The sequence below is a fragment of the Symphalangus syndactylus genome, chromosome 16 (assembly GCF_028878055.3).
Source record: "Symphalangus syndactylus isolate Jambi chromosome 16, NHGRI_mSymSyn1-v2.1_pri, whole genome shotgun sequence".
NCBI lineage: Eukaryota > Metazoa > Chordata > Mammalia > Primates > Hylobatidae > Symphalangus > Symphalangus syndactylus.
In genome coordinates, this window is record NC_072438.2 from 61,855,896 (window position 1) to 61,868,543 (window position 12,648).

At 42.0% G+C, this 12,648-nt stretch overlaps 1 protein-coding gene and 1 pseudogene across 1 annotated transcript; both read left to right on the forward strand.

The window, feature by feature from the left end:
- The first annotated feature begins 3,874 nt into the window (after positions 1 to 3,874).
- LOC129464630 (PRELI domain containing protein 3B-like) lies at positions 3,875 to 4,660 on the forward strand (annotated as a pseudogene).
- A 4,404-nt stretch (positions 4,661 to 9,064) lies between these two features.
- Positions 9,065 to 9,676, forward strand: LOC129464631 (peptidyl-prolyl cis-trans isomerase A-like). Its single transcript, XM_063619525.1, has one exon. It carries the CDS (start codon positions 9,197 to 9,199, stop codon positions 9,509 to 9,511), a length of 315 nt encoding a protein of 104 aa, XP_063475595.1. The 5' UTR covers positions 9,065 to 9,196; the 3' UTR covers positions 9,512 to 9,676.
- The last annotated feature ends 2,972 nt before the right edge of the window (positions 9,677 to 12,648 follow it).

A 12,648-nucleotide genomic window follows, 5' to 3' on the forward strand; every position in this document is an offset into this window, starting at 1 on the left:
GCAACCTAATCACCAATATCAAATATATTAGTCTCATTCTCATGAGAAGTTATTTAGGATATACATCATCCTCCAGCTGAATTGTGCATTGAAAATGCATAACCTAATTTTATAGAGTATTGCCAGATTGTTTTTTAAATAAATAGTATTTGTCCTCCAAAAACAGATCATGATAATTACTGTATACATTTATTCCCTTTAGACACTTGGATAGATCCAGTCGTCTAATATTTGAGGCATGTTTCTGAAGAGAGAAGCCCAGGGTGGTTCAGCTGCTGTCTGATACAGTGTTAACTGATTTCTGACAGCATCTTGTTTTAGGGAGCCAGTTTGCAATGTGGTTCAGAAAATCATTCCCTGACGTTCAGTCTAAAATCTATGTCTACACATTTTTATCATATTTTAAGTGAATTTTATCCCATAATAAATAGTTTTCTGCTTATACTATATGAGAGTGTTTTCTTTTCCTAAAATCCATAAAAGAAATTGACCAGTAATATCACATTTAATATGGTGAGTCTTAATCCATAGTTGAACCATTTGAATTTAGATTTGTCCATCTGAAGATAAAGTTGAATCTCAAGTTTTTGTAATATATCAATATATCCATGGTCACAGAACAAATAATAATATGTAAGTGTTTCTTAAAAGTACTTCCAGAATGAGCTAAGGGTCTCTTAGCAGATGACAAAATACTATTGTAAGGTGTTCTCTCTTCCTTTGAAGAGAGAAAGGAATTCATCCTGCTTCCCCCTGCTCTGCTGAAAATGTATGAGATGTGGCCTAACTTTGTAGTTATCATGCTAACTTACATGCATGAAAATCTGTGAATGCCAACTCAATACTAGTGTTCCCTGCCTCTTCTGCTTGGTACACTGGGGTCTTTTGTTGTGAGAATTGTGTTATCTCCCAACAGTGGATATATTCTGTCCTTTTCTTCCTCCCAAGTGAACTGTGCGGAGAAGCAGTTATTCATAAGGCCTCTCAGAAGATGGTTTCATGAGATCAAACAACCATTAGTGTTCACAGCAGTTTCCAATTTGTGGGGTCAGTGTTCATATAAGTAGTAGAGGATTCTGTTTAAGAGAATTATAAAAATATTTTAAGACAAATGTTTTACAAACTCTTTGGAAGTTTGCCTTACAGTTAAACTTTATTGGTTTAATAATAAAGTCACCTCTGGTCATGCTTGATACCAAGCTTGGACAACTAGGAAGCACAGCATTGAATATGCTCATCCCTGCCCCTCTCCTTTTTCTTCTCACTCCCACTTCCTAAGGACAGCACTCTTGAATAAAGCAATCTCACATAAGTGTTTATTTCAGTAATTTTTTTTGGGGAAGCCAGGCCATTAAAACATACCTTTCTGCTCACCTTATGTACTTCACTGTTTTTCCCCTGCTGTTGGAATCCTCAAAAATTCACTCTGTATTAAAATTTGTTTCAGAGTGCCTTCAAAAATAGAATGACTCAGGCCAATCTTGACTCTCGATATGCTGCAAATGAGACATGTTCCCTACATTTCAACAGTCTTCGACTGAGTGGGACAACTACATAGAAAGAAAGTCCTTTTTAAATACCAACAAGTTTAAGTATTTATATGACCTTTTCATGTGTCATTCTAGCGCCCCCTCTTCAATTTATTGATCATCCAATGTCTTTCCCAAACCACAGGGCCAAATCATAAACTATCTGTTAACATTCTGAATCCAGTAATATACTTTTAAAAAATGCATCATAATCTAATGGATTTTATCAGGAACTCAACTTTGGTTTGGCATTTGAAAATCAATCTCTATTCTCCACATTAACAGCAGAAAAAATATATGATAATCTCAGTAGATACAAAAAATCTTTTAAAAAATTCAACCCTGCTTCATTAATATAAAAGTCATCTTAGCAAATTAGAAATTGCAAATTCCCTTAATTTGATAAAGCATTTCTATATGAGATGTACATCTAACATCTCATCAAATTGTGAAATACTGAAAACTGCCAATTTCTTATTGAAATAAGAAAACTGCCAATAACTGGACCCATTCTCTCACACCCTGCCCCACCCTATTATAGCCTGATCCAATAGAAACCCAAGGAGTTTCAGTAGTGCCTTCTGGAATGAAAAACTTTCCACCACAACCCTATCATGGTTTAAAGCAATTAGCAAGATAATAAGTGTTAATCCCCACATGATTGGATTCTGGTATCCGAATTCCTGTACAAGACAGAATGCTATAAAAACCCACAGTCAGGGATGAACTGAGCCATTTGCTCTTTTCCTAGACTAGCTACTTGGCCGGACCTGGTCAAGCTTTGGGAGGCTGAGGCTGTAGAGTTCCATCCATCAACCTTGGAAGAGCTGTCTTGGAGGCAGGCAGGTCCAGAGCCCCACATGCCATGGGACCTGAACCGAGAGCAAGTCTGGGCCTGGGCACTGGATAACTTCCTTGTGCTGAGCCGCCACTCCTGCCAATGCCATCAGCTCTTGAGGGAGCTCTGCTGCGAGCTGGCTCCTGCATTGCGCCTCCACCGGGCACGGAGCCCTTCCCGGAGATGAGACGGGCCAAAAACGGCCTCGAGACTCCCATTTTGAGAAGTCAATGGCTGAAACCACAGACGGGCTCCAGTCACCTCAAGAAGACTCAGATGCTAACGACGGTGAGGTCCAAAGCCGCCTGAACCAGCCCGGAGATGCCAGCGCCTGCGGAGGTGGAAGTACACACGCCCAGGGCGCCCTCTGCAGTTCAGGCCGCCCCCGGAAGCTGCTGAAAATCCACGATTCCATCAGGAAGGAACTCGGAAAGGAGAGGAACCCCAGCCTTGCTGCAGGCCTGCGACACGTCCTGCTTAACTGCTGCCCTGGAAGGAGCCGGAGGCACTCCAGTGGGTGCCCTCACGGCGTCGCTGCGGACTTTTACACTGGAACTGTGCCTTGCACGCATAAGAGCCTTGAGGCTTCTGCTGTGGAGATCATTCTTTAATTTGTTCTTCCTCTCCTGAACGTCCTAAACATTTTTCATTTAGAAAAACTCTCTTCATGGAGTGAATAATATGCAGTGTGCTAAGGAACTCTTCTTTTAGATCTACTTAAAATTGTGGTGGTTCTTTTATTGAAATTGTACACATTGTTTAAAGCCTTTTCCTTATTTTCCACCTGTGAAATCAAGACTGGTAAATCAAGATTAGTATAGATGGGCCCAAAGCTGACAGAAAGGGGGCAGGGATCCAACTCAGAGCTTTTTTTTCCTTCTTCTTTTTCCTTTTTTTTTCTTTTGAGGTGGGGTCTCACTTTTTTGCCCAGGCTGGCATGCAATGGTACGATCATGCTTTAGTCTAAATCCCAGGGGGCCTTTCAGGAGCTGTGGATACTAACAAGGTGGGAGGGGACAGCTGGGTGGATCACTTGCTGGAGTTTCGAAGCTGACTGTGACCTTCCAGATGAAGGCAGGAAACAGACATTAATAAAGTTCTTTAAATCGAGCTCCCCAACCTTTTTGGCACCAGTGATTGGTTGCGTGGAAGGCAATTTTTCCATGGATGGGTGGTCAGGGTTGGGGGGATGTTTTATGATGAAACTGTTCCACCTCAGATCTTCAGGCATTAGATTCTCATGAGGAGCATGCAAGGTAGATCCCTTGCAGGGCCAGTTCACATTAAGGTTGGTGCTACTATGAGAATCTAATGGCATAGTTGATCTGACAGGATGCAGAGCCCAGGCAGTAATGCTTTCTTGCCTGCTGCTCACATCCTCCTGTGTGGCCTGGTTCCTATTAGTCCACAGGCTGGTACTAGTCTGTTTCTGGGGGATTGGGACCCCTGCTTTAAATTGTTTATAAGTTACATCGTATAATAATAAGTGGTGAAGGAGGAGGTTGGGATGTCCTTCACGTGGGGTTGGTGGCGCACAGTGAAGCTGGCTGGGGTGCTGGGAGTCAGATGGGGCAGGTGTAGCCTCTTTGTCTCATTTATCCTGCACTGCCCCGACATCTCTCAGGCTGCCTGCTCCATCATAATCTGGACTTCAGAGCATGACTGACCACTCATAGGAAATTGTTACAACAATTGGAATGCATAAATGCCCAAACCCTATGAACTTGAGCATGGCTAGGGTTGGTGTACTGGACAGACATAGATCCGTCTGGAGAGTTGCACAGCCACAGACTTCTCCACCAAGAGTAGGAACTGCCTTCCATTGTGAAGTCTCTTATTGATACAGCAAGAACCAAAACATGTGCTAGAATATTCTGTAGTTAATCCTATAGAGAAAACAATGGAACTTAAATCTACTAATATTTCATTTACAAATATGGTTTCAGTAGATGAGAGATAAACACAAACCACATCATCAAGACACAGGAAAAAACTATTTTGACTCAAGAAGCCGTAATCACTGAAAGGAAGCAGCCTCAGCAGATACCTTGAAAAAACCGATGGCAAGAACAGTATCTTCAAATGCTAATAAAGGCTGAGAAGCACTGGAATGGGTCATACATAAATTACATGTTAAGATTGAAGAATTGACAGCTTCCAAAAGATGAAGCATAAGAATTCTGATGGTGGCTGCAGAATTTTTAGAGAATTGATAATGAATGTGTGTAGACAATATCAAGTACCTCGGGTCTCTCCAAGTTATATTTATTTTAAAAATATAACTATACTTTAAGTACAATTATTAAAAAGCAGGCAGATATAAGATTATGCAATTTTAGATAAAGAGAAATAGTTGCAAGACATCTAAATAAAAGGGATCTTCTGAAATTAGTGTTGTTTGAAATGACTAATTTTGAGCATTCTAGTATTTATGTGAAAATTTAACAATTTCTTTGAAAGAAGTTCTTTGAAAGAATTTTCAATTTCTTTGAAAGAAACTAGATGTTGGCATTAAGTCAGGGTACATGTGTGTGATTGTTTAGGTGAACATGTGTCATGGGGGTTTGTTGTATGCAGTATTTCATCACTGTATTAGTCCATTTTTATACTGCTAGGAGAAATATTGAGTCATTTATAAAGAAAAAGAGGCTTAATGGACTCACAGTTCCATATGGCTGGAGGGGCCTCACAATCATGGCAGAAGGAAAAGGAGGAGCAAAGGCACGTCTTACATAGCAGCATGCAACAGAGCATGTGCAGGGAACTGCCCTTTATAAGACCATCAGATCTCATGAGACTTATTCACTATCATGAGAATGGCATAGGAAAAATGGCCCCATGGTTCTATTACTTCCCACTTGGTCCCTCCCAATACACAAGGGGATTATGGGAGCTACAATTCAAGATGAAATTTGGGTGAGGATACAGCCAAACCATATCAATCACTCAAGTATGGAGCCTAGTACCCGTTAGTTATTTTTCCTGCCTCTCTCCATTTACCATCCACCCTCTGATAGGCCCCAGTGTCTGTTTTTCTCCTCTATATGTTCTTGTGTTCTCATCATCCAGCTCCCACTTATAAGTGGGAACAAAATTAACTTTTTTTTTTATTGTGAACTTCCTTGAAACTGTGCCCTCTGTGATGGAGATCATTCTTTATTTAGTGCTTCCTCTCCAAAGTACCTTAAAGATTTCACAATTATAAAAACTATCTTTATGCAATCAAGAATATGCTAAGGAGCTTTACTTTTAGGTTAACTCAGAATTCATAGTTCTTTATACATGACAACTGAAGCCTGCTCCTTATTGTCAACTTGTGGAATTGATTTGGGTTGGGTGGAGTCAAGATTAGAAGTACGTATAGGTGGGTAGGGGCATGAAAAGGTCTGTGATACAGGTCAGAATTGGACGCTGAACTCCAGGGTGTCTTTGTATAGCTGTGGATACCAACAGAGTGGGAAGGGGCAGTGGACCACTGCGCTGGAGTTCTCTTGAAACTGACCATGGCCTCCCTGGTGACAGAAAAGAACAGTCATCAATAAAATCTCCTTGAATGTCATGAAGTTTACATTAACAGGGTACAGGTGGAAATTAAATTTAGGGGGACATAAGGAAGACCCCCCCAGCCCTTGTGCCTTTTGAATTGATAGCCATGAGGTTCCAGGGTACCAGCTTCAGGTCAGACAATTCCAGGAAGCTGTAGAATCTTGCCAGTGTGAAGTTTGCCCACCTCAAGGATCCACATGAATTGTACTTTAAGATCCAGCAAAACTGAAGGCTCATGGGTATGGTCACTTGGCCCAGGGAGGCTATGCTCTCACAGTCTCCACCCATCTCAAGACCAGCAGCATCTGACACTCACTTCTTTCTTTAGGTGACCCAGGAGAAAGATTTATGTACCACCATAGCTTCAGCCTCTAGCCATGCATATCAAAATCTCTGGACTTAGATAAAAAGGCATACACGAGAAACCACACTTTGGGTTTTGAAATTTTACTGTCATGCAGACGTTAGAAATCAAGACCCAGAAACTAGGGGTTGGCATTAACTTTGTGTAGCTCTGAAGACATTTTTCTTTCCTATAGTGACAGTTCTAAATTTCAGTGTAGAGAAGCTTAGGTGCCGCAACGTAATTCTGAAGTCTCACAGTCTGCTTTTTCTCCTCTCCCTCTCCTCACTGATTATCTGACTATAAAGAAAGCCACAGAGTTTGCCTTCAAAATAAAAACATGGAAAACAGTATGGTGTCCCCTCAAAAATTAAAAATAGAATATTACACAATCTAGCAAATCTATTTCTGTGTATATGTCTCAAATGTTTGAAAGCTGTGATTCAAAAAGGTATTTATACACCTATGTTTGTGGCAGTATTATTATTATTATTATTGTTTTTGAGACGGAGTCTCGCTCTGTCGCCCAGGCTGGAGTGCAGTGGCGCAATCTCGGCTCACTGCCACCTCCGCCTCCTGGGTTCACACCATTCTCCTGCCTCAGCCTCCCGAGTAGCTGGGACTATAGGCGCCCGCCACCAAGCCCGGCTAATTTTTTGTATTTTTAGTAGAGACGGGGTTTCACCGTGTTAACCAGGAAGGTCTCGATCTCCTGACCTCGTGATCCCCCCGCCTCGGCCTCTCAAAGTACTGGGATTACAGGCGTGAGCCACCGCGCCCAGCCTATCTATACCAATCTTGATTTACCAGCTCAAAATCAACTCCACAGGTGGAGGATAAGGGAAAGGCTTTAATCAAAGTGTACAGCTTCAATGGAGGAACCATAGCAATTTTGAGTAGATCTAAAAGAACAGTTCCTAAGCATATTACATATTATTCATTCCATGAAGAGAGTTTTTCTAAATGAAAAATGTTTAGGACGTTCAGGAGAGGAAGAACAAATTAAAGAATGATCTCCACAGCAGAGACCTCAAGGCTCTTATGAGTGCAGGGCACAGTTCCAGTGCAAATGCCCGCAGGGACGGCAAGAGGGTCCCCACTGGGGTGCCTCGGGCTCCTTCCAGAACAGCAGTTGAAGCGGGTCCTGCTGCAGGCCTGCAGAAAGGCTGGGGTTCCTCTCCTTTCCGAGTTCCTTCCTGATGGAATCGTGGATTTTCAGCAGCTTCCGGGGGCGGCCTGAACTGCAGAGGGCGCCCTGGGCGTGTGTACTTCCACCTCCGCAGGCGCTGGCATCTCCGGGCTGGTTCAGGCGGCTTTGGACCTCATCGTCGTTAGCATCTGAGTCTTCTTGAGGTGCCTGGAGCCCGTTTGTGGTTTCAGCCATTGACTCCTGGACATGGGAATCTCGAAGGCGTTTTTGGCCCCTCTCATCTCCGGGAAGGGCTCTGTGCCCCGTGCGGTTGCTGTGCAGCAGCCAGCCCGCAGCAGAGCTCCCGCAGAGCTGATGGCATTGGCAGGAGTGGCGGCTCAGCACAGGGAAGTTATCCAGTGCCCAGGCCCAGGCTTGCTCTCGGTTCAGGTCCCATGGCATGTGGGGCTCTGGACCTGCCTGCCTCCAAGACAGCTCTCCCAAGGTTGATGGATGGAACTCCACAGCTTCAGCCTCGAAAGGCTTGACCAGCTCAGTCACACAGCTAGTCTAGCAAAAGAGCAAATGGCTCAGTTCATCCCTGACTGTGGGTTTTTATAGCATTCTGTCTTGTACAGGAAGTCAGATACCAAAATCCAATCATGTGGGGATTAACACTTACTTACCTTGCTAATTGCTTCAGGCAGTGACAGGATTATGGTGAAAATTTCATCATTCTGGAAGGCACTATTGAAACTCCTTGGGTTTTTATGGGGTGAGGTGGTAAGAGCGTGGGGCAGGGGGTAAGAGAATGGGTCCAGTTATTGGGAGTTTTCCTATTTCAATAAGAAATTGTTAGTTCTCAATATTTTAATATTTTACAATTTGGTGAGATGTTATCTGTACATCTCTTATGGATATGATGTATCAAATTAAGGGAATTCACTGTTTCTAATTTGCTAAGATGATTTTTACATTAATAATATACAGGGTTGAATTAAAAAAGTTTTTTGGTATCTACTGAGATTATCATATATTTTTTCTGTTGTTAACGTGAGGAATATTGATTGATTTTCAAATGCCCAACCAATGTTGAGTTCCTGACAAACACTATTAGATTATAATACATTTTTAAAGAAGCACTGGATTCAGAATACTAACATGTCATTTATGATTTTGCTCTGTGATTGGGAGAGATATTGACTGATCAAAAAATTGAGGAGGGGCACTACAGTGATGCATGAAATGGGCTTATTAATACTTAAACTTGTCAATATTTAAAAGCTCTTTCCTGTGGCTCTCCTACCCAGTCAAAGACTTTTCGGATACAGGGAACATGTCTCATTTGGAGCATTTCAAAAGGCAAGAGTAGCGTAAGTCATTCTATTTTTGAAGGCACCCTGAAGCAAATTTTAACCTAGAATGAATTGTTGAGGATTCCTCCTGCAGGGGAAGAACACTGAGGCACATGAGGTAAGCAGGGAGGCATATTTAATGGCCTGGCTTCCCAAGGAAACATTACTGAAGTAGACACTCAGGTGAGATTGTTTTATTCAAAAGTGCATTTCAAAAGTCAAATGGGCTTTGCAGACGCCGCCGCTGCCAGAAGCCCTGTACTATCAGCCACGGTCAACCCCACCATGTTCTTCGACACTGACATCTCTGTCGACGGCGAGCCCTTGGGCTGCGTCTCCTTTGAGCTGTTTGCAGACAAGATTCCAAAGACAGCAGAAGACTTTCGTGTTCTGAGCAGTGGAGAGAAATGATTTGGTTATAAGGGTTCCTGCTTTCACAGAATTATTCCAGGGTTTATGTGTCAGGGTGGTGACTGCACACACCATAATGGCACTGGTGGCAAGTCCATCTATGGGGAGAAATTTGTTGATGAGAACTTCATCCTAAAGCATACAGGTCCTGGCATCTTGTCCATGGCAAATGCTGGACCCAACACAAATGGTTCCCGGTTTTTCATCTGCACTGCCAAGACTGAGTGGTTGGATGGCAAGCATGTGGTCTTTGGCAAGGTGAAAGAAGGCAGGAATATTGTGGAGGCCATGGAGCACTTTGGATCCGGGAATGGCAAGACCAGTAAGAAGACCACCATTTCTGACTGTGGACAATTCTAATAAGTTTGACTTGTGTTTTGTCTTAACCACCAGACCATTCCTTCTGTAGCTCAGGAGAGGACCTCTCCACCCCATTTGCTTGCAGTATCCTATAATCTTTGTGCTCTCGCTGCAGTTCCCTTTGGGTTCCATGTTTTCCTTGTTCCCTTCCATGCCTAGCTGGATTGCAGAATTGTTTATGATTATGAAATAAAAACTAAATAAGAAACAAAAAGGAGTGAAATGTCCAGTTCAACAACAGAAGACAAAACTGGTAAACTGAATAGAGGTGAAAAATTGAGTGACTTCTCCTTCCCAACCAGGCTCCCCACAAAATCATCCTTTGGGTTTCCCTTCCACTCTCTTTTAATCCAAACACAGCCCCCCCCATTCTTACTTCCATAAATAAACATACCTCTCCCCCATAGGCCTGGGTTTAGTCTCTTCTCTAGTAATACTGTAAAAGTGAAACAGCAAAATAGCCAACAGCACTAACTCTACTTTTGTTTATGGGAACTTTACTCATTCTTGCATGCAGCCTAGGATAATTTCGGAGCACTGAAATAAAATGGTGAAATGCTGTCTCTACTAAAAATACAAAATAGTTGGGCGTGGTGGTGCACACCTGTAATCCCAGCTACTCTGGAGGCTGAGGCAGGAGAATTGCTTGAATCCAGAAGGTGGAGGTTGCAGTGAGCCAAGATCACGCCACTGTACTCCAGCCTGGCGACAAAGCAAGACACTGTCTCAAAAAAAAAAAAAAAAAAAAAGAAGAAAAAACAAACAAACAAAAAATACAACAACAACAACAACAACAACAAACACAACCCACCATACCCACTCACGTCACTTTAAATGTATGGTCACCAGCTTCAAGTCCTCATCTTACCTTATTTGACCTCTCAGCAGCATTTGACCCAGTTGATTACTTTAACCTCTGACGTTTTCACTTGGTTGAAAATATGCATACCAGTTTTCTCCCACTTTTTAAAATTTGCCCTTCTCTGCTGCTTCCTCCATATAGCTGAAAATAGATTGGAAACATATTAAATACATGAAAATCCATAATGATACTGCAAAATAACTCATCGTACACATGGAAAGTTTTTAGAACACAAAAGAATTATTGGGAAACTGGTAAATAAAAGAAAACATTAAATATTTATCCTGATTTTCTTGCACAACTATATTTCAGCATAAACAAATAGTTGATAAGAAAATGTCCCTCCTTTTATAAGAAGTCTAATAAAGGAATGAGAAAATCATAATATCACCGTTTGTAATCTCCAATGAAGTAATGAATCTAGATAATGTCCTTCAATGGCTCCTGAAATCATTAGGTTATAATCTGATGGGGAACTTTATAATAAATGGATTGGGCTGACACTTTTAAAACCACTAACTGGAGACAACCAGACAATAAAGTGATACAATATGAGTCTCCGGCTCAATCTAAAAAGTATTACTGCCAAAAAAGCCCAGACTTCAATTTGATCTAGCTTCACTTGTAACTACCAGCCAAGAGAATTACACCCTGGGGATGTAATTAGTCAAACCTAGAATGTCAAACTTACGACAGAATTTCTTTAACAAATACATTTTAAGGAAAAAGTGGAGGGGAGACTATTATAGATTTTTTAAAAAGAGAGAGAGAGAGAGGCCAGGTGCATTGAATGCCTGTAATCATAACACTTTGGGAGGCTGAGGCAGGAGAATTTTTTTTAAGGCTAGGAGTTTGAGACCACCTTGGGCAACAGAGCAAGTCCTTGTTTCTATAAGAAATATATTAAAAAAAATTAGCCAGGTGTGGTGGCATGCACCTGTAGTCTTAGCTACACAGGGGACTGATGCAGGAGGGTTGCTGGAACCCAGGAGTTCAAGGCTGCAGTGAACTATGATGGCACCATTACATTCCAGTTTGAGTGACAGAGCAAGACTCTGTTTAAATATATATCTATATCTATCTGTATACACATACATATGTACATATCTATAGATATAGATATGTGTGTGTATATATATAGAGAGACCGTTTTAGGCAGGTTCTCTAGAAAGTAGAGGCTGAAGCTAGGATTAAGATGCCAGCGGCTCATTTGGGTTGTGCACACTCAGGTCAGTTATTGGAAAGGAGGGAAGGAGGTGAGGGAAGGGAAGATGCTAAGCAGTGTGATGTGATGGGTGCCATTGTGCAGCCTCTGCCTTCACAAGCCAAGAAGTCAGCAGGTGGCTACTTGGTGCAGGGCTTCTCCAGCTGGATTGTAAGGAAAAGCCATACCTTGGACGGCTCACTGAAGAAAAAAAGAAGTCGCTTATTTGCTTGGTCCTTATTCTTCACTGGTCATATTTTACCCTTGGAGGAGCTAACTCCTGCCCTTCTGGATTGTGACATTCAGTCTCCTGACCTTTCTGGACATCAGTTCCCATACTTGGTGGGGAAATGTTCCACCCAAGACCAAAAGTAGCGTTAAACCAAGAGGGAGAAAGAAAAGTTATTGAAGAGATGCATAAGTTTGCATCTCAAAACAGTTCACTCCCTTTCCCACGCAGATCCTCTCATATGCTACCTATATATCCAGCTCCCAAGTCACAATATAGGATTCCTTTTTATCCCTTGGGAATGAAAATGTTCTCACTAGTTTCCTGTGAGGAGAGGTTCAGGTCTAATTAATCACAGACTCTTCTTTAAGGCTGCTAATCACGATCTCCTAGAAGAGGAAGGCAAGACAGTAAAGCAAATACATCATTCCCAACCATCCTCTGTAGCTGGTCTCAAGGCAGTTAAATTGCTCCCCAATGGCGCCACCAGGTGGAGCCATAGGACCAGGTGGGATTCCTTATCTTCTCAGTAAGAGTGGTGGATGCATAGCCAGAGGAAAACACGGGTTATGAGATCATTTGTATAGTAAAGCCTCAGAAAATATTTTCTTTCTTTCTTTCTTTTTTTTTTTTGTTAAAGTGTTATGTGTATGTGGGACAGGAGTAGGGGGTACGGGAGGATGAGCTGACCATTTTTGACTCACCTTGAAACAGTTTTCTTTCCCTTGGAATTTTAGTTTATCTAGTTTTCTTTGATTCTACAGGTCTCCAAATCCCCTAAAAACATGATAGTTTTAAATTTCCAGCTTTTCCCATTCTTATAGTGAAACATTGGCTTACAG

Coding starts and splice junctions, on each gene's coding strand:
- LOC129464631 (XM_063619525.1), top strand. CDS start 9,197: ATGTGTCAGGGTGGTGACTGCACACACCATAATGGCACTGGTGGCAAG.